Source organism: Egretta garzetta, unplaced genomic scaffold (assembly GCF_000687185.1).
Source record: "Egretta garzetta isolate BGI_Z169 unplaced genomic scaffold, ASM68718v1 scaffold108, whole genome shotgun sequence".
Classification (NCBI taxonomy): Eukaryota; Metazoa; Chordata; class Aves; order Pelecaniformes; family Ardeidae; genus Egretta; species Egretta garzetta.
The window spans coordinates 4,891,858-4,918,964 of NW_009260614.1; the positions used below are offsets into that span (position 1 = coordinate 4,891,858).

Consider the following 27,107-nt stretch of genomic DNA (forward strand, 5'->3'; position numbering starts at 1 on the left):
TTCAGTCACTTGCCCACTCACAGCATCACAGTGTACCCAATGGTGACTATTCGAATCAGTGACCGACAGAGGCTCATCCAGCCATATGTCCACAATTATTCCTGGCTGCTGTTTGCAGCTTTGACTCTCTACAGTGCAGATCTGGCAAATGGGGAGGAAGTAGAAGGAGAGAAACTAGATACACAGGTCCTCAGTCATGCCAGAGTTCTGCAACAGCAGTGCATACAGCTCATCGGAGACTGCTTGATGAAAGCACAGCACGGAAAAGGTGAGTCAGCTCCTCCTTCACTGAAACAATAGTTTCTAGCAAGTGTCAGAAAAGTCTGTGATTACTCACTTTGAAGTTTCCAAAGGAAAGGGGAAGCTACTGTGTACTTCACTGAGCATAACTGTTTATGTAGAAAGCAAGTGTAGAATAAGTGTTGTTCAGGGTCACTGGAACATGGAAAATAGCGTGTTTGAGAAAATTAATTTTATGCTTGCATAAATACTGAAGACAACTTGGCAACTCTTTGGTTGGGTTTTTTTCCATCTTAGATGTTGCAAAAGGATCAATCAATATAGCATCATGTTCTGTTGCTAACGTGTTACTGACAACTGAAGGACTCGAAGGAAAGCAAATAACTTGGTGGAAAATGTTTTTTGTTCTGCATCTCTTGGCATGAATTTTTTAACATTATTTGTAGTATGAGATCTGTTTCTGGGGATGATGTCCATTTGTCTGGAAATGAAGATTTCTGTGAACTAACACCTAGTACAGAAAATAGGGTGGTACAATAGAGACCTATGTTGAATGTATCAAAAATTCTAGACTCAGGTTCAAATAAGTTTACTGGTAGTTTTTTTGAGCAGCTCTAATGCAGCTGAAATACCACCACCACCACCAAATACTTATGCATACTCATTTAATCTGTTTTTAACATACAGTTTTATTGTATAGATATTTAAGTGGTCAGAAGATTAAAAGCTAAGGTAAATTTCCTTTACCTTTCATAATTTACACTGTTGGGAGGTATCTCTAATGCTTTCTTAATTAAGACTTTTACCCTGATGGTATCTTTGTGAGGTGGAAAATGTCACCACCTGTTCATCACTATTATTTAATGGAACTACATAATTAAATGAAGATGATGGCGAACATCTTTTTGATGGAGTTGATATTCAAAAGAATTGTGTGAGGGGAAGTCTGCAGTTGTCTTTCAAAATGTTTCAGTTCTGCATTTTGCCTATCTCGCCACTCAACAGCTAAATAGCTTTTATAACTTTCTTGCTTTCAGGTCTGAAGAATTTAGCTCTCCTCTGCATGTTACCAGAAGGTGAATCCTTCTCAGAGAACGACGCTGTTTCAGTCAGTCCTCCCACAGATGGTGCTCCAAAAAGTCATACTGGTGATAAAGCAGTGAAGGGAAGAGATGAGAAACCAAGCACAGGCTCTTTTATGCATCATAATGTAGGTACCTGTTATTTACAGAACCCCTGATACCAATTAGATGTGTGTTCTTCAGAAACTTAAACAACCTATTCTGGATATGTAGCTGAAATAATGGGTAGTAATGATTTCATTTGTAGGTAAAAGTTGGGGGGCAAGGGAACAGTTGTTGGTTGGTTCATTTTTTATTAGATCCAGCTGATCAAAAACAAAGGCATCACTTTATGTTCTTAAAGGCAACTGATTCACAAAAGTGTTGGCGGGAAGAAACGAAGGACATTCTTTCTGAGAGGGTTGTTGTTTCCCCCAGTTGTTGGCACTGCTTAGGTAGAAGAACGAGTTTCCTGCAGTTTTATTGCACTGTAATAGCTTTACACACTGTATAATTTTATGCATAGAGATACAAGCAAAATAGAAAAATGTATTTTCACTGTATGGAAGCTTAAGACATGTATACATCAAGAAGTTCTTAACCAATAAAAGGTTTTGAAATTCGAGGAAAAATGTTTGTCCAATGCAGATGACTGGCTGCTTCTTTCCATGGCTGTTTCTGCAGGTACTAAATTTTGTTTTAATCTTTTAGTGTCTTTGTTTTATTTTTAGGGGAAAGGAGATGCTCGCAATGGAATCCAGTCTCCTGCAGAAGATGAAGAAGGAAAAGAAGGAAGTGAAAGCAAAGCTGTCTTTGCAAAGAAAGCTGTTTTGAGACAAGAGTCAGACTTGTCTGTGGATGATAATGTTTCTCCAACAGGTAAAAGATTATTTCTCATTTTCCCTGTCACAGAATTCATATCATCATTCATATGCAAAGCAAACAGCTGTATTTTTTTGTTCCTAACCCATTTTTGTGTATTTGAAAATGTCTTTAATGCAAGTGAGCTGTCTGCCTTGTAAAAACCTGTCAAGCATACTGCTTTGAACAACTGCTACCTAGCACTTGGTTTAAAGGATTCTAGAAATGGCAGTAGATTTCCACTGATAGATATCTGTTCAAAGAGATTATAGTTTCTGCTGGTCTGACACAATACTTGTGGATTCTTACGTACTTTGAACCAGAAGTTGAGTGTCTTATTCTATTAAAGGCTAGTATTGTTAGAATTGTGGTAGAAACATGGATCTGTCCGTAGTACTGTATTGTATGCTTTTGAATAGATGGCGTAAATCTCTTTACCTAACTATCTTTTATACACTTTTATAAAGACTTGCTTTTCAAATTTTAATAAAAAGGGGATTTTATCCTTAGATTGTAATTCTAAAAAATTAAGCTGTCAATTTTTTAAATTTATTTGTAAAGTAATTTTCGGGATTTTCTTCTTTTGTCTTAACTTAAAAAGCAGATGACTGCCTTTTGGAGGATTCAGCCCAGAAACAAGCAGAGAAGGTTTTAATACCTAGCCAGGAACAAGTTTTTGCTGAATGCTCTCAGAAGAGGATTCTAGGATTGCTGGCAGCTATGTTACCACCTTTCAAATCAGTTAGTTCTTTTTACTTTCAATCTGTGTAGTTTTCTAGATATCACAAATAACATGAATAAAATTCAGAGCAAATTAAATGTGGGAGATGGGCTCTTGTTGCTTACGTGTTACAAAATGCAAATCGGAATGTCTTAAGACATTTCACATTACTAAGGAATGTAAGGGCTTGTTCCTGCGTGGGGGGAGAGGGAAGGGAATTTTAATTTATCTGCAAAGAAATCTATCTTAACTGTTCAACAGCTGCAAAGTTTAAACCGTCAGCTTAGGTTTACATGTCAGGTCAGCTTAACAGGTCAACAACAGAAGTAGGAACCTAGTTTTTTGTTTCCTTTTGTCCCATTTGAAAGAGCATTAGAACAGAAGATTTTTGTATGTGCTATGACTTTGACTAAAAGTCCTGTTTCCCTGCCTTACTGAGATTTTTCTTTTTCCATAGGGCTCCACAATGTCTTTGATTAATCTGGAGCAGATACTTCCACTGATGTTTCAGGTTGTGATCTCAAATGCTGGCCACCTAAATGAAACTTATCATTTAACACTGGGACTTCTGGGCCAGTTAATCCTGAGACTTATGCCTGCAGAAGTGGATGCTGCGGTAGCTAAAGTCCTTTCAGCCAAACATAATCTGTTTGCTGCGGGAGATGGGTCTACAGTGCCAGAAGGCTGGAAGACAACTCATCTTCTCTTCAGTCTGGGAGCTGTGTGTTTAGACAGGTGATTTTTAATTTAAACCTATTAGTTACTCTCTGATGACTAATACTAATTTTCTTTTATGTGTGCCTCATGTATAGAGCCTCTTTAACAGAAAGTTGATTAAACCTGCACTGTGATCATGGGGAAAGGCTTAGCATCTGTAGCCCTTGTTGCAGTGAGGATCTCTTTATTTCCTTTCAAAAGAAGGCCGTCTGTTGAAGAGTGGCTTGATTTTTCCTGTGCTTACCCACATAGCATGTTATGGTACAAGTAGTAAGGTTTGGAAACTTCGAGGAAAACCAAAATACAGTCCTATATTTATTTGCATGATATTTATTCTCTCTTGTTGAGTTACATATCTCTTGTGTAACTTGGGAAAGGTGGAGTGTGTGTCATGTGGTAACTATCACCAGTGCCGTGTTCTGGATCTGGCCCTTTTATGTAAGAGTGTTTGAGAGAGATATTTTTGTATAGCAAAATTGCACTGGAAACAGAAAGGAGGGGCAGGACAGATGTTCCATTTTGAAGATCTTGAGAAAGCTCTCAAGCATTCAAAGATTAATGTCATGCCTGTTAAATATGACAGTGTAATTTTTCATTGTAGCTGTGTTTTACAAGGAAGGTTCATAAACAAGTAGAAAAGCATATGAAATTTAAAGGCAGGATATACAGAGGATCAGCTGAGGGAATGGAGTTTCTCAAAGGCTGACTTTAGAGCAAGGAGGCCAGTCTCTCTAGGTTATTTGTGTAGTCCACAGGAGAGAGTAGGTAGTCACATCCATGGGAAATAAACCACTTGCTGTTGTGCAAAGAAAAACTTCTGAGCTGTGAACTAAAATTAAGAATTAAAGGTGACAACGTTCAGGCACACTTTGATTTGGGGCTGTAAACCCTTTGGGAAAGCACAGTAGTATTGGTGCTGTAGTGATGAAAAACAAAATAGAATTCATGTGTCAGCTGACATGAAAGCTTCAAATAGTTGGAAAACCAGTTATGTAATGATATGAAAGCTGTATCTATGACAGATTAACAGTGATACGCTGTCTTCAGGAAAAATAGTTTCAGGTAAGTCTGTAGTCAGCCCTCCTAATTTCTGCGCAGTGGCATAATGTGATTGCTGCTTTCACTGATCATTGCATTAAGCAACTGCCCTTCCAGCTAAAGCACACCAATATCTTCACTTTATTGGTGCTGGTTGGGTTTCCTGAGGTAAGTAGCCTATTGATACTAAAGGAAGCAAAATTGGTTAGAGCTTTTAGGTTTCTATTTGTAAACACTACGGATTTCATCAATTGGGGACGTCCATTATAAACTGACTGTGAAAACACGGTGTATGTCAGAGTTCACATCTTTCCACTTGCGCACAATTAATGTTTATTTAATGAAGAATAATGTAGCTGGTTTTGCCTCATATTTCTTTGAGTGCTACTTGTAACTATCGTGAGAAAACCAGCTTAATATGTTTGAGTATCAAAAAGGGCTTTTGATACAAGCAAAACAAACCAGTCTCACTCTTGATAGTCATAACTCTGATATATTGCCAATGTAGCATTAAGTTTTTTGTTGTAGGCATTTCTTTTATAGAAAGGAACTGCCATTTTCTAAAGATCAACAAATACCTGGCAGCAAGCAGATTTTTCAGCTAAAAAATACAATACCAAGTATACGCAAATGTAACCAATACAAAAGATGACATTGTATTTACAAATAAGTATTCTAAACCATAACTGAAACTTTTGCTGCAATTTCAGGTGCTGTGTATGGGGACTCGTTCTGTGTACATGGACAATGCTAATGAGCTTCATAACGTGATCATCCTGAAGCATTTCACAGAGAAAAACAGGGCAGTTGTAGTAGATATCAAAACCCGAAAGAGAAAAACAGGTTCTGTGACATTTTTATTTTATCAAATAATCACAGAGTATTTCCTTACAGTTTTTTATGGATACCCAAAAGCGTATTTTAACTAGAGCCCTTGATGCAGGTCTGCAGAGTTTAAAATCCATTATTAGTAAGTCACCTGATTTTCTGCTCATAGGTTAAACCAAATTGTGAAGTTTCTGTGGTAAGGATTGCGGAGACTCGTTTTCTTTTTAAAACTCTGACACTTATTTTTTTATTCAGAAAACTATCTGGGAAACTATTGACTATTTTACTAACTGAGAAATCTCAGAAATAGGCCTTTGATTAAGCAACAGTTTCTGGTTTGAGATTTGCTTACTGCTTGTGTCTTAGCCTTTACAGACAAGTACTTAATGTTTTAAAACAATTGTAAATTTAAAAAATGCACATGCTGCTTCTGTGTAGTTAGCTGCTGCTATATAAAGGAAAGGGGCTCAGAGCCTGAATATTTTTGGGATAGTCTATTTTGTTGCCCAAAAATACTCTGCAGTTTTATGAAGTGCCCTTTTCCACTGTGGGCAAGATGTGCTACCTACTAGCAAATGAAGACTAAGAACAAACACAGACATACCCATTGCTTCTGAAATGATGCTGTGTTGGCTGTTTTTTCCTGATCCTGTAAAAAAGCATGCCACGAGGCCAGGCCTAACTTCCTTATTCATGTGCTTTATAAAATGTCAGGAGTCTATCTTCTCTGCTTTCCTCCTGTCCAGACGAACTTTTCAGGATAGTTTGGATACCGCTAAAGTTTGAGACAAAAATAATAAGAGTTATACAGCATGAAATAGCGCCTACTTAAGGAAATATGTCTGGATATTTTAGAATAATATTATGGTGTCTAAAGGCTATTTAAAAAGAAAAACAAGCCCACAACAAAAACTACCAGAAAACAACAAAACCCCAGAGCTAGGTGCTGCCTCCTGGGTCCCATTTGTTGTACCAGAGAGAATTTTCTTCCTGTATTTTACCTTGTTTAAAAGCTAGTCAAGCTAAACATTTAACATATAATAAATCAGTTAGATTTGTAGGAGCGAGGGCTTTCAGCTTTGGCATATGTGACCTAATACTGTGAGGTAAAAAAAGCAAAGGTTGTCCTAAGCTTTGACTATTGAAGTTCTTTAAAAGACACTTGGAAAAATCAACAAGACAGAACTGCTTTTTGGTATTGAAGAAAGATTTGAATATAAAAGCTTTTTTATTATTTTTTTTGACTGTTGACATTTTAAACAGTAGAGATCAGCAAGATTTATTTCATCAGATCAGTTGCAATTTAGAATTTCCCCATTTTAATTGTAAAATACAATGTGCTGCTTTGTATGCTGTTTCGTTTATGTACAAATATGTGCAGATAACCAGCTGTTGCCAGAAGTTACCTAGGGTTTTTTTAACTTGAGCTGAAAAGTGAAGTATTTTCTTGAATTTATCTCCTATTCATTGAATAGTCAATACAAGAGTATGTTTTTGCCACAGCAAAGCAGATAGGTGGTTCTTCTACAGTCTCTTTAATGTGACTGTGGTTATTAGAATGTACTTTGCATATGGGTTGTGTTCTTGTCTCCACCTACTCACGTCTACTGGTAAGAAATGATTCCACAACATTTTAAGATGAACCTAGCAAATTGTGGTTTTTCTCTCTTGTAGTGAAAGATTATCAGCTGATTCAGAAATGTGGACAAGAAGGCAGTGATTCCCAGACCCAGCTGAGGCAATACCTCCAGCATTTTGTTCTTATATCCACTCACCTTCTGCAAACCAGCATGGACAGTAGCTATGCTGAGGCAGTGGAAGCAACTTGGGTCTTGTCGCTCGCTCTAAAGGGGCTTTACAAAACACTTAAGGTATTTTTCGCCTGACACGTAGAATATAATAGATAAATTAAAGCTTGTATTCTACCTTGCACTACAGAAACTTGGGTATTGACTGGGTATACACTGGGGAACTAACACAAGTTCATTTCTCTCACAGCTGGCTCCTTTTATCCCCTATTGAAAATGTTGCTAGGCTTTAAATAATATTCGTGAGTCTGAATTGAAAGTTGAATCATTTTTCCTCTGTGGGGGCTGACCATTCATGAAAGCTGAAGAAGAAATTTATAGGGGTAACACTTTATGGAGTGAAGCTCACTTGCCCCCTCTTCTTACTCCTGAAGTATTTGAAAAGGGGATCTGTATTTTTTGGGACTGTCAGAGCAAAAGAGATACCCAGTTACTACTGTGTGTGTCACAGATGATACGCTTAAGGTATTTGAAGTGGGGATTTGTATTTTGGAGTTTTTTAGGGAAATGAAAGAAAAAGATTCCCAATCTAGTTCATCTGGGCAGGAAATTTATCTGAGGCCCTGTGATAAGGCCTTGCAAGCATTGTGATGCATTGTTCCCTTTTTACTTTTTATTTGTGTGTGTCCGTCTGTGTGCGTAGATTCATGGCTTTAAGGAGATCCAGGGTGCATTTCTTCAGTCTGGTTTACTCAAGCTTCTAGTGAAGAAATGTAGCAAAGGAACTGGCTTCAGTAAGACCTGGCTTCTCAGAGACTTGGAGGTAAGAAAAGCTATGTTTTCTAAAAAGTCAGGCTTCACACAGTGGCATGAAAGGTTATGGCACTGCCCTTTTCTAAAGAAAGTCTCAAGAGTTTTTCTAATTAGTCTTTATAAAAATGTTCACTTAATTGTATCCCTGAATCTGCCTTCCTTTGTTCATCATAATTGGGTAGATAAGTCTACCTTCTTTGAAGCAGGAACTGATTTTAATTAATTTAATTGTATTTGAAAGAAATTTGCAAGATGAGGCATTAATCACTCAGTTATTTTATGAATTTTATTTAGACTGCTCTTGAAAATTTGATTCTTCAATTTAAAAAATAATAATTAATCTTGAAGAAAGACATAACTTGCATTACTCACTAACATGTACAAGGTATTACTGCAGTGCAGTATGCGGAGATCAGTGTGCATGTGGGCACATACTTTCTGAAAGTTTGTTAATTGCTGGAAGACAAGCATGGTTCAACTGTTAGTTATGTTTTAATATAGGCAAGAGATATTTTAATTCATACTTAGGACTGTAGCAACAACAAGAGAGAAAAGAGTAATGCCCTGGAATTCCTCTGAAAGTTTCCCCAAGTGGTTGGTTAGAAACACTGCAGAATCAGATCTGGACTGTGGGATCTTGCTGCCTCCTGACCTACAGCCAGAGAACCAGCCCTGACTCAGAGGGGTCTGCCACCTTCCTCCCCTCTGGGCAGCATCGTACCAAATGAATGTTCTGCTCTGAGCACAAAAATGTCTTGCCATAGCTCTGCTTGCGCTAATCCTCAGAACTGAGGCTGACACGAATTGGAGGACGGAGGAAGAGTGTAACATTATTTTCTTCCTGTTGTGAGTGGTAGTGGTGTTGGCTGTGCTGAAGCCAAGGGTATGTTTTCGAAGGAGGAGAGTGTGTAGGAGCATCGCTGGCTTTTTGGTGACAGTCACCTCTGCTCTGTTCTTGTCTAAGAATTCCTCAAACCTTTGATGTACTGACATGGTTAAATAATTATTTTATCAGTTTTTTTACACTTATGGCTGATGACTTAAGTTGTCTTTGTAGCATCCTGGAAGGTGTAACTCATTTGTGAGGTGGGAAATGGTTTGGGTTTGTGTTCTGGGTTTTTTTTCCTTTTTTCTTTTTTTTTAGGTGCTGCTTCTTTTTAGAGTAGGATGTGTTAACCACTGTCCAAGTCTTATAATGTTCTTATTAAATGCTGATTACAGATACACTAATAATATCTGCAGCTGTTACACCATATGCTACCTTTTTTCTGTGTAGATTTTGTCAATAATGCTGTATTCCTCAAAGAAAGAGATCAGTTCCCTGGCTGAACGTGAGGATACTGAACTGGAAGAAAGGGAACAAGATCAAGATGTGGAGCAACCCATTGTTGGTCCTGTTGATTTAGAGCAGAACAAGCTTGATCCTCTGGAGGGTTTGGATGAAGCCACCAAAATTTGCTTCTTGGTACTTAAACTTAATTTTACCTCCTTTGAATTACCATGAATTTGCTGGTTGCATAAAATATTTGGTAGTTTATATGGCTGGTTTTCTTCTAAATTTACAGAATATGGTTCTATGATTTCAATGTATCATTATCTAAAGGACATGAATAGAACTACAGTAATGAACACTACAAAATCATTATAAAGCTTTTTGATAAATTACTTTTCATTTTTACTAATCCAGATACAAGGTTCATTGATTCTCTACCTATGTGATAAATGAGAAAATAATATCCAGGACATCCTTAAAGAAACTCCTCTTTCTTTTTCCCCTGTAACGTAGTCTCTTTTTTTTTTGTTTTCCTCTGGTTTGTTTTTTTTTTTTTTCCCTCCTCCTTGCTCAGATGACACATGATGCACTTAATGCACCTCTCCATATTCTTCGAGCCATGTATGAGTTGCAAATGAAAAGAACAGATTCTTTTTTCCTGGAAGTTCAAAAGAGGTATGTGGAAGTCTGGGTCCAGCAGAAAAAAAAAAAGTTACTGGATGTGGGTGGTAACCTAAAATCTAATGGGTGCCAAATAGAAATTGTTCCAAGGATACAATTTAGTTTTTGTGTGAGAAAAAGTAAGGAAATAAACTCCTACTAAGTTGTATTTATGGAAGCGAGTCACCATCTTCTGAAATACGTTGCACGTTCTTTTCAATATGATAACTCCCATATGAAGATCTACTGCATCTCTAAATTATCCTAACTGAGGAAGAATGGAGAGCTTACATGTGGCTTCTAGTAATCAAAGCAGGTCGTGGAGCAGCCATGTTCTCACTAATGAGATGAGCAATTTTATAGCATGAAAAACCTTTGACTTGTGAGAACAGGGAAGCTAGTTAACGTAACATGATAAACATAGGCAGAGTTTAATGTATCTTCCTAAAACAGATGGTGGGAAGATTAATTTGCATGTAATTGCACTAATTTACTTTGCATTACTTTCAAAACACATTTGTGGGGTTTTTCTTTTTCTTTTGCCTCTTTTAAGGTTTGATGGAGATGTAATTACAACAGATGAGAGGATCCGAACACTGGCTCAGAAATGGCAACCCAGCAAGCGTTTGAGATTGGAGGAGCAGAGTTCAAAAGCAGTAGATACAGATATGATCATCTTACCCTGTTTGGTATGTGCGTCTCCACAAAAAGAAGTAGTTGTGAAATAATTTAGGCATTGAGTAACTTCGGTTTTGCTTAGTAACTTCAAACCTGAGATGATTTTTTTTTTTTTCTAACATCTGAAATAAACTGTTGTTAATGTTTTACATGAAAATGAATGAGCAGGTACAACAAAAAGCAAGTATTTCTTCCTTGGAATTTATTCCTTACAGAAGTAAGAGAACTTGATTCTCAGGTCAGGAGAACAAATAGTGATTGCATGCTGTAATTTCCTCTCCTTATACAAGAGAGATTGTGTCTAATTACTGTAAGCTTATGCCTAAGTGTTACTGGTTTAGCATATTATTGTTATCTTACAGTAATTTCAGCAGCACAAGGAAGCAATGAATTTGTCTTGTAAAGTAGACACTGTACTTGCAAGCTTGGGGTTTTGCATTCAATAGTGTGGTCCCACAGCTCTGATTTATTTTGGATGCTGATTCCTGGCTGTGTGGTATCACCAGCACAGTTGTCTATCAGTTGCATAGTAAAATGGATCAAGGGCTTCCTGAAGTAGTTTCCCATAATTATAAGGAAAAACAAAATAGGCCTTATAAGAGCTTATACGGAGGCTGCGAAATATCCACCCCTGGAAATTCTCCAAACTTAACTGGACAAAGCCTTGATTTTGAAGTTGGCTCAGTTTTTAAGTTGGATTTGGACCAGGTGATCTCCAAAGGTCCCTCCCAACTTGCTTCATTCCATGTCACAAATAGCATGGCACTTTGTTGCTTTACCTCTGTAGGTCAGCTTAAATTAACGCTTCTGGTTAGAATTCTAAGTGCTGTTTCTGCTCACATGTACAGTCATGAGTACGTCAGTGTATAGTGAAGTCTGTTGACATAAACAGTCTTCTTGAGGAATTCTGTCCCTGTAGGTGTGTGAGAGATCCCATTTTTGTGTTCTTTGATACATCTGATTTTTAGTACATAAAAGACAAAATAATTTGTAAATTCAGCTTGCAGTCTGATGGACTAGTCAGATACTCAAACGGAAGGAAGTCAATTGTTGAGAGCCTATTTTCAAACTTGCATTTCTTTTTTTGCAGTCAAAGCCTGCGCTCTGTGATAAAGCAACAGAAGAAACCAATCCTGTCGCCCAGAAACTGATAACCAACACAGAGAGTGATCTACAGCTTAGTTATGCCAAGCAGCGTCGCACTAAGAGTTCAATACTCCTGCACAAGGAGCTGGACTCTAGAAGTAAAAAGGCTGTGAGGGACTACCTGTATCGTGTAAATGAGGCAACGGCTGTTCTTTATGCCAGGCATGTGCTGGCATCATTGTTAGCTGAGTGGCCAGATGATGTGGCAATAAATGAGGAAATCCTAGATCTTAGTGGCCCAGCCCATATGACATACATACTGGACATGCTTATGCAGCTAGAGGAAAAGCAGTTATGGGAAAAAGTAAGTGGATTTAACTTCTGCGTGTGAACAAGCCCTGTGCCTACACGCCATGAGGCTCTGACTAACAAAAATGCTTGCAGTACCTTTTTTAAACTAAATTGAAACTCCAAAATTTAAATTAGTTCTGAAAAGGCAGTGGGAAACTGTCAGTGTCTTAATGTACTGATTTTGTTAACAGAAAATGGAAAAACTAGCTCCGTGGAGACAACTCTTTCAGTTATGAAAGAGCTATATGGGAAAATAAGTCTTATAGAGAAATTGGTAAAATAGGCGGTCTGTTTTGAAAGCTGCTTTTTGTTAGATCTCAACGTGGATATTGTAATACCTGCTACTCCATTGATGAGCTGACTGTTAGCATGGTGGAATTATAATAGAATGTTGTAATGAAAATGTCAGCTCGGTGCTTCACAGCAGTCAAAGCAAATCAAGTGCTGGGAATCTTCAAAGAAGGAATTAAAAATAAAACAGAAGGCATCGGTATGCCACTGAACCAATAGTATGCTGTCATCTGGACTACAGCATGTGATCTGACTCCCTCATCTCTTGGGGGGGGGGGGGAAAAAAAAAATTCAGTACAACTGGAAGAGGTCTGGAGAGGAGTGGTGGGGATTACCATAGCCATGGAATAACTTCAGTATGAGGAACCAACCAGTTTTCTTCATCCTGAATTTTTGCCCTATGGGGGCATTGAGGGAGGAGCAGTAATGAAAAAGTCTGTTCCTCTTATCTCCGTAGTTTTAAAACAGTAAGCAGCATACAAAAGTTAACAGCAAGTATTATTCACTGGCCCTCCCAGTAAGAAAACAAAGGAGCGTCAGATTAAGGTAGTAAGTGGCAGGGCCGAAACAAACCAAAAGAACTGGTTCTTGACACAGTATGTCATTGAAATTGTTGCCACAGGGTGTTTATATAGGTTCAGAAAATGACAAGATGAACTGATAGAATAAAAACCTGTTAAGGTGTATTAAATACAAGAGCATAGCCTTTGTCTTAGGCTATTCTGCAAGTGTGTGGAGGCAAAGTGCATTCAGGGAACTATGCTACATATGGTCTTTGGTTTTAAACTCCTTTCCCCCAAGAAATCCATTTCTGACTGATAGGGAGGTGAACCTCTCGGTCTGAGTTTGCGTTGCATTTTATAGGAAGAGTGAGAAAATTGCAGATGAAGAGATGTAACGGGTTGCTGTAATGACCTGGAAAGGGCCTCCAGTAGCAGGACTCCTGATTCAGAGCTTTTGTGCGCTTTTGAAAAATAAGAAAAAGTGGAGACTCAGGTTGTTCTGAGTTATCATTTAGTGTGTCCTGATAGACTAAATGGCATTTATTTGTATTTTTAAAGACACAGCTCTTGCATCTAATGCTTTCAAATGCTGCAGCCACTTAACTGATACTTAATCATTCCTTCTTATATGTGGAGTTGTACATTTTGAAGGCTAAAACACGACATATTCTATTCAAATCAAAACCTGTAGGTATAGAAGGTAAAGGTGTCCATTTACGATGTTAACAAAGTTGTTTTAAAATTCTCTTCCTTGCTTACAGTTTTAGTTTACTGTTAATTACTGTATGGATTAGCCTTGATTCTAGCATTCGTGGAAAGAGATGTAGCTAATACCTCTCACATTTTTATCAGATAAAGACTGAAAGATCTGGAACAGAGGACAGAGTAAAATGTTCTGCACTTATGGAGACAACACTTGTAGGCATCATTTGTGAATTTGTCTTGTTTCTTGCTTAGTAGCTCGAGTCTCTCTTCTGAAACATGTGGCTAGAAATGCTGCTTGTGTCAGTATCAGCGTGTAAGTTTGTAAATGTTGTTTTGATAGCAAATTTTATTTACATGATGTGTTGCTTCTCCACAGATTCTTCAGAAAGTATTGCACGGGTGCAATGAGAGCATGCTAGGAACCATGGCACTGACAGCTTGCCAGTTCATGGAGGAACCCGGAATGGCAGTCCAGATGCGTGAATCTAAACATCCTTATAACAACAATACTAATTTTGAGGTAAGTTATACCTGTATTACAGCACAATGGATTCGCATGCCTTGAAGACTGGTTGAAAAATACTAATGCTCCATGTGTATACCTGTGGGACTTCTATGCTTGAAGCACTTGTGAAATGTCCTCTTCAGTCTTGCTTTTGAAGAGGCTGATGCCAAATGACTGAGGCCTTGCCCCTGTAAGAATTATGTTCCATGTGGCACTTTACTGTAGTCCTACTTTAGTCATGTGGAAAGTGCATAACTTAAATGGTTTTACTATGCATGTGTTTGAAGCAGATCACATATTCTAATGGTTTCACGGCCTTAATGAGCAAATATTTCTACCCTTTCATCCAAAGGTCTGTTTCCCTTGGCCTGTTACTTCCTTGTGCTCTCAGATGAAAGCTAGGGGTGGAGTCTTGTTTTTCTTGTATTTCTCACTTTAGAGTGTCTTCTGACACAAACAGTTTCTGATTTTCTGTTCTTGGTATTGTTTGAAAACATTTTTCTACTACAGTTTGCTAAGTAATTACTGCCTCTGGGCAGTCTTGGATTTTTTTAACTTCAACCCTGCTCTGACTCTTCTGATTTTTATTTTTAAAATGCATATAAACCTTTATGTTCTGGCAATGAGATCAATGTCAGCAACGATGACAGCTTTTAAAAAACCAAAACATTGCTAGCAGTTAATTTTTACACTCTTAACAGCTAATGCAAACAATAGACCATGCTTTACATTTGTTAAATTAGCTCCTGGTAGAAATAATGAAGACTTCCCCCCCCCCCCCCCCCCCCCCACACACACACACACACACGGAGGTGCTGTAATATTTGTTGTATCTCCCTTGCTTGTATGGTGAAAGTGGCTTCTTGGGAATAGGGTATAACAGTATACAAAGACCATGTATTTATTTCTCAGGATAAAGTTCACATTCCCGGTGCTATCTACCTCTCAATCAAATTTGACTCTCAGTGTAATACAGAAGAAGGCTGCGATGAGTTGCTCATGTCCAGCAGCAGTGATTTCCAGCAGGATCGGCACAGCTTCAGTGGGTCTCCGCAGAAATGGAATGATTTTGAGCTTCCAGGTGAATATGCAATGTTTTACAATGCAAACATAAAGATAGGCTATTACTGGTATCTGGGAGTCTTGAGAGAAACTACTGAAAGATGACAGTTAAATGCAGATGTTCCTGAGATGTGTGGGGAAAAAAAATCCTTTTCTTGTCCCAGTCTGTTTGTTCTGATATGCTACTCTTGCAGTTGTTTCTTAAAAGTAGGCTTATCTGTCGTTCTGCTACTTGACCTTTTTTTTTCCATGCCTCAATCAAAGCATGAAGTTAGCTACTGGAAACAAATTTTGATCTTGATTTTGTTCCAACACAGTGCTTGTTCTGCAAGATATTCACTTACATTGTTTCTGCCTTGTCTTACTTTCCACAGGAAGCATGTTTGAAAAAAAAAAAAGGCTTATCTCTTGTCTCTGTGCTGTACTAGCGCTCAGAGCAAATACAGAGTGTGTGCCAATGCTTTGTCTCCAGTTGCTGCCACAGAGCATAGCTGGAAAAAAATCAATCATTTGACTGACAGCTTCAGTCTGTATTCTCTAAGCATGTTTTTGATAACTCAGTCGCAAATGGCAGTCAGCTGAAGGACTGCATGGTCCCATGCTTCTTATGTTAAGTTGTTTTAACCCACTGAGCACTGTGGCGTTGCAGGACATGTTTGACTTTAAGTATTGTCAGTAGCTGTAAATAGATTTAGGAACATTCTTAGCAAAGCGGTTTGGGTTACAAGGTGCTAGTTAGAAACAAATATGTGCTCTGTAGAGGTATTTGGGATTTTTATGAACTTCTTTCTGTCTTCTTTTTCCTCCCAAATAGTTGCAGAGGTTTGCCGAGAAACTGAACTTTGAGGCCATTGTTCTCGAGCAGCCTTGGCTGTGAAACTTGAGTTTCACCTTGTGAAACTTCATTTCCAGCCAAGGCTGTTTGGATTAAGGCTCTTGATTTCACTCAGCAGACTTTAGCTGAAACCAGGCATTTGAAGGCTTCTAGGCTTTCCGTTTGATGGCAGGGCTTTCTCAAGGCTACTAGGAGTAGGAGAGAGCAATGGCTTCATTTCATGAAGAAGAGGGGAACAGGTTTTTAGATTTTTTTTTTTTTTTTTTTTTTTTTTTTTTTTTAAATCCTAAGAAATGTTTTCAAATGTTTTCTTCTTCATGAAACATGGAAAATTCTGCTTCCCCGTGCAAAATAGCATGCCTATCCCAGGGTGATAGGATTTTTCGTGGAACAGAAGGAAATTGTAAGTTTTAACCAGCTCTAATATTACAGAGCACACTAGGTAAGGATATGTTTTGTTTAGCATTACAGCTAACTACCAGTGTTTATCTCTGTGAAGCTGTAGATGCTACAATGACAAGAACTTCTTAATGTTCCACTGCCTGATTGTAAAATGGCCAAACATTTTGATAGTTCTTCCACTTTCAAGTGGTTCAGTTTAACAGTTTTGTTCCCCAGAGTAAAAGTGTGCAATTTTCTGACATGTAAAAGCAGTGCAACATTTTTTAACCTTTTGTTTAATGGACTGTGAACTTGGCTGCCTATACAGAGCTTCTTTTTTCACAAATCATAACTGATCCATAACACAATTGGAAAAGTGAAGTTTAACTGCTTACAGTATAGAGTTTCTTTAACTCCTCCTTCTGCATAGTTGACAAAAACATAAGAGTCATTATCCTTGTAAGTGTCTTTATTCAGTGGAAAACATTCTGCCTTTTGCTTCAGCCTCCCATTTATCATACTGGTCTGTGCATTTTGTAATTACCAAAAAGTAAAAGATCACCCCTCTTGAATGACGATATCTAGGATTAATTTATTACAGACTTTTCATTTTATTTGTATTTGTGATAGCAAAAACTAACTCAGAAGGTAGTAACGTGGATTTTGTTCCCTCCCTTGTACACAGGAGACACACTCTATTACCGATTTACTTCTGACATGAGTAACACTGAGTGGGGTTATAAGTTTACAGTGACAGCAGGTCATCTTGGAAGGTTTCAGACAGGTAAGCACTGCTGAGAATGTCTTGGAAAGGACTTTTTGGAGTTATTTTGCTGAGCTGTGACAGACTTGTGGTTATGCCTTTTTTTGGCTTAGAATTTGCCTTCTCCAATATTTTGGAAATAACGTGATTAGTTTTGTTCAAGCTGACTAATGTCTCTTACTTGCTGTGACTTTATGCTAGAAATACCAAATCTTCACAGAGACTTGGAGATAACAATTATAATAATAATGTTATTTGCATTCAAAGTCTCATTATATGACAGTAATTACACACAGGATTTAGAAACACTCCAAGGTACTATAATTGGAAACAGAAATAATTGTATTTTTAAAAAGTAGTTATCCATTAGAATAGGCTGGTTCTGGATCTAATTTCTAGATACAGCATGAAAGGCTTTGTTAGTTAATTTTAGAGCTTAAATTTTTGTAACAAAATGGAAGCTGATGGATGACTTGCAATCAGCAAAACTCTACTGCATATCACATAATAGTGAGGGCCTGTGTGGGCAAAACCTTAATTTCTGATTTTTTATCTATGTTCTGCCCCAGAAAAGACTCGCAATGTTAGGATATAATCTAGAATTATCTCGGATTTTTGTTTGGTATTTTTCTTTGATATTTCTTGCTTGCCAGAGCAATACTTGGCATATGGGGAAGAGAAAAATGAGTATATGAACAGAGTGGGTCCTATAAAAATAAGAGCTGTTTGAATTTTTTTTCCTCCCTCCCAGGGTTTGAAATTCTAAAGCAGATGCTGTCTGAGGAAAGGGTAGTTCCTCACCTCCCACTGGCCAAAATCTGGGAATGGCAGGTCGGGGTAGCGTGCCGTCAGACTGGCCACCAGCGTTTGAAGGCTATCCACTTGCTCTTGAAGATAGTGCAGTGCAGCGCCCAGAGGTAAGTGCACTCTTCTGCATTGTACACTAAAGGGCAAATGGCAGGAGAAGAAAAAGTGACTAAGCTGATATTGATGCCAGAAAAACATGATTTGAAGTAGGTATTCTTAATTTGCCTTTCAGATACAATTCACAGTTCCTCGGTAGCAGAAACTTACTATAAATGTGGTTTGTTTGCGGTTTTTTTAACACTTTCTCTTCTTTCTTGGCTTTTAAAAAGGTCCAGTGAATTCAAATGTTGCTGTAAATAAAAAAAAAAAAACACCCTGCAGCAGGACAAAAAATAGATTTCAATTAATTCACTAGAAACTAATTCTCTTTGTATTAGTCATACTTCAAAATTAAGGTGAGGATGGAATAATAAACTGGTGAAATGATGATCTCTATAAAGAAAATAACTTTAAAGTTACTCTTTTTAGTTGTACTACTGAGCCTGAAATTGAGTTTTAGAAGGGGATAGGTGTGCTAATGCTTAAGTATGTGTGGCATGGATATTTCTTATGAAAGTACACATTCAAAAGATATTGAGCTTCTGTAGTGTTTTGCAAAGGTGTGTAGTCACATGAACTCAACAGAAATGCTGGGAACAAAGACAGCCATGCTGGAATGCTGACACTTACCTCTGCTATGTCCTTTCAGTTAAGAACAAGCAAAATCATGAAAGTAGCAGCATCCTACTAGCTTACTTTGATAAAGAGAAGTCAAAAAGTATATTCACATATAGTAATAAAAATGAACAATTACATAAAATCATTGCCTGACTCCCTGTAAATTTTAGATACACTGATCTGCATCCAAGTCTGAAAAACTGATTTTGGTATTACTTGTAATCACGGATTTACTACTTTTTTCAAGTTCCATTATTTTTTTTTTTTTATCAGAAAATGTTTGCTTTGTTATGTGGACAACAAATTTAATTGCTAAAAGATCAAGTCTCCGTTATGCTTATAATATTTAATATTTTTCTTGTGTTAATCTGATGATAGATTCTGAAATTGAGTTTCACCCCTCTCCCCCCTATTGAATGATATTTGTCATCCTTTCTGTGTAAGTGACATTTGGGTTAGCTAGCTTTAACTCAGAAGTAGGGAGGAGACAGGGTGGAAATTGTTTGTAAAAGCCATATATCAAATTGTATATATATTATATAATAATATATTAATATATTCTAGGTATGTTTTATCTTTTTATATACATATCTCTCAAGCTATACAAGGGCATCACCTGCTCAGTCCTGTAGCTTGGTATTGTATAATTTCAAGCAGTGGAGATAGAGCATTTAGCAAAGTGATGTATATAGTTATTTTAAAGCCCTCATTTCAGGAGGCCACTCAGTTTTAGAAAAGTCATTTAGACATATTCATGGATGTGAGGTTTTCCCCACTTCACTGATTCAGAATGAAATTCATTGTGCTGAAACACCTGACTGAATTTAGATTTCAAAATACTTCTTATGTTTCTTCACTCATTTATACATCTTACTGTTAAAAGTGTATGGTTTCTCTTAAATTTAGTTGGGATTTTTTGGTTGGTTGGTCTCCCCTCCCCCCCCCGAAACAGGCATAAGATCACGATTACTCACTATTTCATCACTATTTAATTTAAATTACTTTTTTTCAGGGACTGTGACCTCACCTTGTTGAAGCCACTTTGGCAGCTTTTCACCCATATGGAAAACAACTTGGGTCATGATGTGACCAAGCCTGGTATTCTCCTTCCTCTCCATCGTGCACTTGCAGAACTCTTCTTTGTTACAGAAAACAGAGTTACTGTAAGCAGTTCCCATTTTTGTATCCCTTCTCTCCCCGGTGCTGGGAATGATACGTAGTTCAGTGTTAAACTAAATGCAGTTTTCCTTTATCTTGGCAAAGTTCATCAGAGCTTTAGCAACATTCAGTGCTTCAGAAATATTAACTACTTTGTAGAGTCTGGTAGCAGATTCTAATAGAGGGGCATACTGTTGCCTTATCTATCACAGGACCTTAAGTAATGGTCATGACTCTTCCTTGCTCCTCTTCTTTAAGGCAGTAGGCCCTAAAGCCACTCTTTATTCTGAGAGGAATGCTGATTTAATAGTTAATTTAAAGGCATTTGAATGTGGTTTTCCTTAGGGTGACTTTGAACATTCTATATGAACAGTCTGTAATGAACTGATTTCTGTGGTCACAAACTGTGTTCTAGTCCAGGAGAGTCTTGTGTGTAGTTCTGATACCTTTGGTTTTGGGGACTGCTATAAAGCATTTTAATGTTAACTAGTAGGCTGGTATATTTGGTAGAAAAGTCGGTTTTCATTGAATGCTTTCTGACTACAGGAGCTTGGATCTCTACAGGAGTATTTGCTTGCCTTAAATACTGAAGATCATCTTCATCGCTGCACAGCACAGGTAATAAGATTGCACAGCCCCAGAGATGTGTGGTTTTGTGATATTTTTCTGGCAGACAGAGGTAATGAATGATTTCTGATTGCCCAGTGGAGTTCTATAAAATATATATGAATGCACGTGGGCTTTACAATACTGTGACAGGCCTCTGAAGTTTGTGAATGAGCTACGCACAATTGCTGTTCTCCTTTAATAGTCAGGTGATGTGCCACAAAGTGGCTGTTGGCTGTAATCGGGTATATCACTTTTACCAAATTGACCTCTCATTGCCCAGACTTGGAAATGAGGAAGGGGGCTGGTATTTCAGCAATGCAAAGTGCAAGTTACCTTGCTGAAACTGTGGGATGGATGACATTTACTGCCCTACTGGGAGATGACCAAGGAGAAACAGGATGGTTATTTCTCTATTTCTGTTTAATTTCACACAAGGATTTCTTTACAGTTTCAGATTGAGGGGAATCTTTGATATGACTCTGTTTTTCCTTCTCTCTTCTAGGCCCTGAAAAACATTGCTGCTATCAGCCTTGCCATTAACTATCCGAACAAATCAACAAGTTTCTGGAATGTTTAATACTGGCTCAGGCCGGAGTGCATGGGATAGAGTAGTTTGTCCACAGGACATTGGAACAAACATCTTGACTCCATTCAGGAAAAGTTCCTTCAGCTTCAGTGTATGAGCACTCTGCAGCCTTCCTTCCTTCCACCTTGATGTAGAATTTGTAAAAGTAAAAGCGCACTTCAATGAAAAAGCACATCTTGAAGTAACTCACGCGTCACCTACAGTTATGTATGCACATATTGTAGCATGTTAGAGTAAACAGAACAATATTTTTTTTTTTTATTCAGAAGAAGGTAACTGAAGTATGAGAATGGAAGGGCCCCACATTGGTATCGTCTGCTCCCAAGAAACTTAGTTGATGGAACATGACAGCTTTGAAAACACTGCTGAACTCAGCGTGATGCCGTCAGCAGCATCTATTCTATATCATTGAAGTGAAATAAGCAAACCAGAATCTGGTGGGCTGATGCAGAAATGGTCCACACTTGAATCCTGTCATGTTTGCTTTTGCTTTGAAGGCTACTACCCAAGGAAAAAAACTTTAATTCTTACTAAACTACAGGTTGTAAAACAAATTCTGGGTGATTTGCATAGCAGTTAAAGGATTCCAGTTTCAGAGCATCTTCGTGCACGAGATTAATGTTTCTCCTGTTCTTTGATTCGATCAGCTGGATCATCTATTCTTACCTTAATTTAGCTCCAATGTGTTATTATAAATAGTACGTTATTCTAGTGCAGAGAGCAAAGGCTGGCCTCCATTCGCAAAGCGGTGGTAATATGAAGAACTGAGGAACTTAAACATTTCTTGAAGATCACATCTTTACAAGGAATTCACTAGGCTTTTTTTTTTTTTTTTTTTTTTTCATCGTTTCAATACTAGTGGCTTAGGAGGTCCTTCTCGGCAATGTTGGGAACCTGGACTCCCAGCACTCAGGGTGGGGGTTAATGATCAATCCAGTCTTATCTTAAAGAGCAATAACTGCATTACTCTTAGTGACTGTGGAATGATTGCAGACCTTCTATGCTGAAATAAATTGGCTTTCTTCCTGCTCAGCTACACTGGTTATTCCCTTTCCAAAGAGTTAAAAAGATCATAGAAGGATTTGGGGGTGTATTTTGTATACTGTTATACAGTATGTAGAGCTGGTCTTGTCAAGTATGAATTCAGAGAAGTTTTTATGCCAATTATTTTCTTCTTCCCTTCCTCACCTCAACATTAGGATATGAAAAAAGGCAACCAAAAGCTTCAGCAGTGGCTGAATGCAGGTTGTGTAAAGGCAGCAGCTCTGTCAGAAGGCAATACACTTATTGACCTTGCTCGCCCAAAAGGTGTGCGGTGCCCAAATAGCAATGGTGTCCGTGTGCAGAGGAGCACCGCTTTGGGGGATGACCTCTGAATCGGTAGTCTTATCAGCTAGGGCTGGAATATCAGGGATGGTCCAGTCTCCCTCTGAGAGGGAAACGTGCAGTAATACGTCCCCCTTTTTTTTTTTTATTTTTTGGATGGCTGCTAGTGCTGTAGTTAAAGATGTTTTGACTTCTGTTCAGCCAGATGAGTGCAAAGTGAATGCTCCTTCAGCGGATGAGGTTGAATCAGGATGTGATTATTCTGCCTGAAAGAGTTAAAACTGAAGACCAAGAAGCACTGTGCTGAAGCCATTCCCTTCAGGAATGGAGTGGCCCTCTTAGCAAATGAGAATGCCAGAATTCAGGAAAAACGTACTATTTATCAAAGACTGAAAGGAGGTAGAGAGATCCTGCTCTGAAACCCCTCCTCAAGTATGCTGTAGTTAAAGGTTAAAGCCCTCCTTCCTTCCTGAATGAGATCACGATGGGAAGGGAATCATCAAAGTTGTGGCGTATCTTTAACGCATGGATCATTTTGTTCCCACATCCGAGTAACGTATTTGAGTTTGCAGTCTCACTGCAGCGGTGTCTGAGATCCCTGAGGAACCAACTGTTTCACGCTTTCTGACAGCATGAACAGATTCGGGGAACGGGGAGTTGCTCCACCAAAATGAGACATTCTTAAGTCTACTTTAGGGAGGCATATCAACGGGACAGGTGAGCATTTTGAAATTGCTCTTCTTGAGCAGTAGGACTTTCTATTCACTGCCTCAGTGTGAATCCATGGCTACGCAGTCAAGGATATGCAATGGGCTGATTTGCTAAGGCATGTAGCATGCTGCTGAGATCTGCCTGTTTTAGTCAAAGAAGGCTTTTTTCTTTTTTCACATCAGGGATGAAGACTGTAAATAAACCATTCATAGAACCTGTCATGGCTCTATCATATTCGCATTTTTTTCCCGTTGGACTGTCTTTTTGCTTTCCATATGAAGACATGAGGCTGCAAGGATGACACAGGAGTGGCCAGTGTTCCTTACTAGATGTACCACTTAACTTACTCTACCAGCAGTAACTGGCCTTGTCAGTCATCTTGCCCTGAAGGGACTGTCTAGGAACAGTGTCCACTAAATATAATTTCTACCCACTAGATGGAACTGAAGGACTGTGACCTGAGTTGACACTGAATCTGTTGCTGCCTTACAACTCGATCATTCTTTATGGATTTTTTAGGATACAAGAAACACTGATTTATTTTTTTTTTCCTTCTGATAGTTTTAAAGAAAGAGGAAGAGAATACCAATAATGAATATTCATGATCAGTCATATTTTGAAAATCCTGCAGCAGTTCCAAGTGGATGCAGGTGATACTATTGAATAGTATAAAACTGTCTGGAAAACAGGTATGCTGAAAAAAATGTGCCTAATTTTAAAAAAAAAAAAAAAAAAAAAGTTGAGCCAATTCATTTTTCATATGATGGCTCTAATACAGGTGCCAGAAAACATAATGTTTGGAAATGTTTGAATAAGCAATAGTGAGATGGAAACTTAAGAAAACACTTCACCAAAATCATCAAAAATTGCATGCAGATAAGACTTCTGCAGTCTTTTGGCATGAACATGTCCTACTTAGCTTAACTAAAAAATGCTGTAAGAACACTGATTGGCAAGTTAAAAAAAAAAAAAAGTTGTTCTGCCTGAATCACCTATGATGTGTTTAAAACAAACCATATTGTTCCTAATGATACATTTGACTTGCTTTCATTAAACACTTAAAAAAGAGAGTTTTATAATTTCTTTTCTTACAGGTTTACTACTTTGCAATTTTTATCAGTTGTTTAAAATCTATCAGACCTTTAGATTTATTCCAGTTCAGTTCAACATGTAAAAAGAAAGCTACAGATGTGGGTAAAATATGCAAATGAAGAGAAATATATTGTAAAAATTCTATAAAAACAAAAAAGTATAACACGGTGTCTGTTTCTTGTTTGCCTTTCTTTCCTCACTGAATGTTAAATCCCTGAATTTGCAGTGAGATCCAGGGCTTTTCTTACGAATCTTTGTTTTCAGTGCCTGCTGCTCTTCCTCATGCGGTCAGTACCTACTTGATATTGTATCAAACCATGCAGGATGTGTACTTCTGGAGTCACCTCTTAAGTTCCAGGCCTGCTGTTAACATTCCAGTAGCTTTATCCTAAAAATGAAGTTTCCCTATGGATATCCACTGGTTTCAGTGCCTCTGCGTGTTTACTTCCAGACCCGAAATGTACTTCTGGGGTCCCAGATATCTTATGTAAAGCTGGGGTTTGTCTTATTATTTCTTGATTCTAATTAGCAGCCTTTATCAGTGAAGGTGCTTGTACCTGCCTGGTCCAACGGGCTTAGTTTAAAAGTTTATTTATCTTGGGTTTGGCTCGAGGAAAGGGTTGTTCAGGGAAACCTAAGTGAGGAAGTCGACATTTCTGTATTTACCTAAAGCTGTAAATTGTTTCCACTGGTTCCACGTCCTCAGAGAACGGTCTTATTAGGTAATTTTATTAACTACAAATGAGTAATATGATTGTGAAGTTGTGGGAGAGTGGGGACCGTTCCCTGAGATAACCAGCTTTGAGGTTTCAGCCAGTGTAAGCAAGGTGATAAATCGAACAAATTCAGTTTAATCTGCTATGAAATTTAGTGTGGTCCCTGGCATTGGGATGTAACAGAGGTCACAACCATAATGTTTGGGAACCACTGTTTTTCAGATCAAGTTAATTATGACTTTTTCTTCCAAGAGATCAAAATTAGGCTCTGAGCTAACTTAAAAGTGGGTGACTTTTTTTTAACCTACTTTTAGGAGAAGACTACGCTATGCTTGAAAGAGAACTGGCCCAAATGCCCTGAGTTTTCACAGCCTTGCTCAGATGTTACATTTCCAGAAGGTTTTGTCTCTTTGCAAACTTTAGGGCAAGACCTGCCCTTCTATACCCTTTTAAATCTGGAGTGACTATCCGCAAATCCGTGAAGCTACCCTGCTATAAAGATCCGGGTATGTTGGAGCAGAGCAAAGCCCAACAATCTGATTCTGTACTTTCCATTCCCTTTCTAATGATGAATGTGGTTTCTTGCAACCAGCAGTGAGTGGTGTTGGGTACCTGCTATGGGAAGCCACCAGCACAAGCATCAAACCTTGTTTTCAGGGGACAAACTGCAACCATGGGAGCCTATAAAAAGCATGACCTGGACTTTAGGTAAAGCTACTAGAATGTTGGAAAACAGATTAATATATGTAAAGAGGATGCTTTTCAACACTGGGCCAGTTAGTCTGTAGGAGGTCAGGCTGGATAATAACTGGAACAAAGAATGTGCATTGGTAAAATGGCCTGGAAAAACAAGAACTGTGCTGGGCTTTGAAGGGCGAGGCAGAAATCTGGCCTACATCTGAACTTAAAGAAGTCAATTCCCATTCAAGTGAATGAGAGAGGAATCCACTGCGAGTAGGGAGGGGATTAAGTAGGCGGTGAAGAAAGTAAGATTAAAGCTCATTCTTTCCATGATGGTCAGGTCTGCTGTTCTGCAGTAATCCTTCCTGATTTTTACCTATGAAAGCACAAATAATAAAGCTGGTACTCAGCTCAAACCCAGGCTGGGATGTTGTGGTGGGGCTCATAAATGGGTATGTGGTCTAAGGAGGAATAAATACTTAACACCCCCCACCACCACCTTATTTCCTGCAACTGGAAACATCAACAAGCCTTCCTGATAATTAATGGAAGTCTCAGACAGTTTTGTACTGGTCCTTAGCATTTAGAGGTTGATTCTTTTTTCTCTTCAAGGGCTGAGATGTTTGGATTTAGGGAACACGGGAAAAGAAGTGGAGAAAGGATAACTGGACTGTCTTGGAGACAGGGTCTTTTCACCTAAGTGCCACACAGTTTGCTGGGGAGTTTCTCTTAGCTTTTCTGACAATATTCATGACTTTTTTTTTTTTTTTTTTAAAGCTGGTTTGTTGCTCCCATTCCCCACTTTACTGTCTGGCTTTCCATAAATCTTACTTTTTTTTTTTTTTAACATTTGCAGTGCAAATAACAAATATTTAAGCTTGCATTGCATGGAAAAAGTCAATTTTATGAAAACTAAAGAAATGTAAAATTAAAGCACCTGTAAATATTTGTCAGCAGTACCTTCTCCCGCAGGCTTACGTCCAAAACGCTTTGTTAGCCTCTCCTAGCACCTGTATCGTCAAACGTGCTTACTCCAAACCATTCTGATACCTGCATGTGTGCATGGGTGGGTGCTAGACGAGATGCTCCGTTGCACATGCAGGGTGTGAACCCCCTCTCCTCGCTGGGTTTCCCCATCCCTACCTGCAGAACAGGCTGGGGTTTGGCTGCTTGTGCTGAGCTTACCTGCGTTCTCTCCTCTGATGGCTCTGGGCGATGACCATGGCAATACATTTGCAGTTGTCTCTTACTTTTGTGCCCTGCTTTAGTGCACCTCTGCAAGCTCCTCACAAAGCTGCGTTTTATGGTTCCTCTGCTCTACAGAGGTGAGGCGTGTGGCGTTCCCTTGGGACTGCGGACGGAACTGGCACACCGGCTTTCTGGGGGTTTCTGTAGACGGCCCTTTGCTGCTCTCAGGTGGCGTTTGCCCTCTTCCAGGAGGTGTTGGTAAGGTCAGTGCTAAACATCACACCTTGCTACTTCGTGCCTAGTATCTGCCACGCAAAATTATTTTTAGCTCTTTGTGGTGAGTCGTTGTCCTTACGTTCAATGCACCTCCGTGGAGGTGGGCTGGGAGCTCAGCTT

General features: G+C 38.6%; 1 protein-coding gene across 1 annotated transcript in view; it reads left to right on the forward strand.

Moving 5' to 3' along the window:
• The window catches only part of ZZEF1 (zinc finger ZZ-type and EF-hand domain containing 1), a 54,088-nt gene extending 32,063 nt beyond the window's left edge, over positions 1-22,025 (forward strand). The window contains exons 36-56 of the mRNA XM_035900528.1: positions 6-268; positions 1,278-1,450; positions 2,033-2,180; positions 2,764-2,903; positions 3,341-3,618; positions 4,092-4,150; positions 4,694-4,806; positions 5,349-5,481; positions 7,141-7,337; positions 7,918-8,037; positions 9,304-9,492; positions 9,875-9,975; positions 10,514-10,649; positions 11,729-12,088; positions 13,951-14,094; positions 14,992-15,160; positions 17,043-17,141; positions 17,872-18,037; positions 19,657-19,807; positions 20,349-20,420; positions 20,914-22,025. Of these exons, the coding sequence (XP_035756421.1) occupies positions 6-268; positions 1,278-1,450; positions 2,033-2,180; positions 2,764-2,903; positions 3,341-3,618; positions 4,092-4,150; positions 4,694-4,806; positions 5,349-5,481; positions 7,141-7,337; positions 7,918-8,037; positions 9,304-9,492; positions 9,875-9,975; positions 10,514-10,649; positions 11,729-12,088; positions 13,951-14,094; positions 14,992-15,160; positions 17,043-17,141; positions 17,872-18,037; positions 19,657-19,807; positions 20,349-20,420; positions 20,914-20,988 (3,286 nt within the window). The 3' untranslated portion in view covers positions 20,989-22,025. The remainder of the gene's footprint in view (positions 1-5; positions 269-1,277; positions 1,451-2,032; positions 2,181-2,763; positions 2,904-3,340; positions 3,619-4,091; positions 4,151-4,693; positions 4,807-5,348; positions 5,482-7,140; positions 7,338-7,917; positions 8,038-9,303; positions 9,493-9,874; positions 9,976-10,513; positions 10,650-11,728; positions 12,089-13,950; positions 14,095-14,991; positions 15,161-17,042; positions 17,142-17,871; positions 18,038-19,656; positions 19,808-20,348; positions 20,421-20,913) is intronic.
• The last annotated feature ends 5,082 nt before the right edge of the window (positions 22,026-27,107 follow it).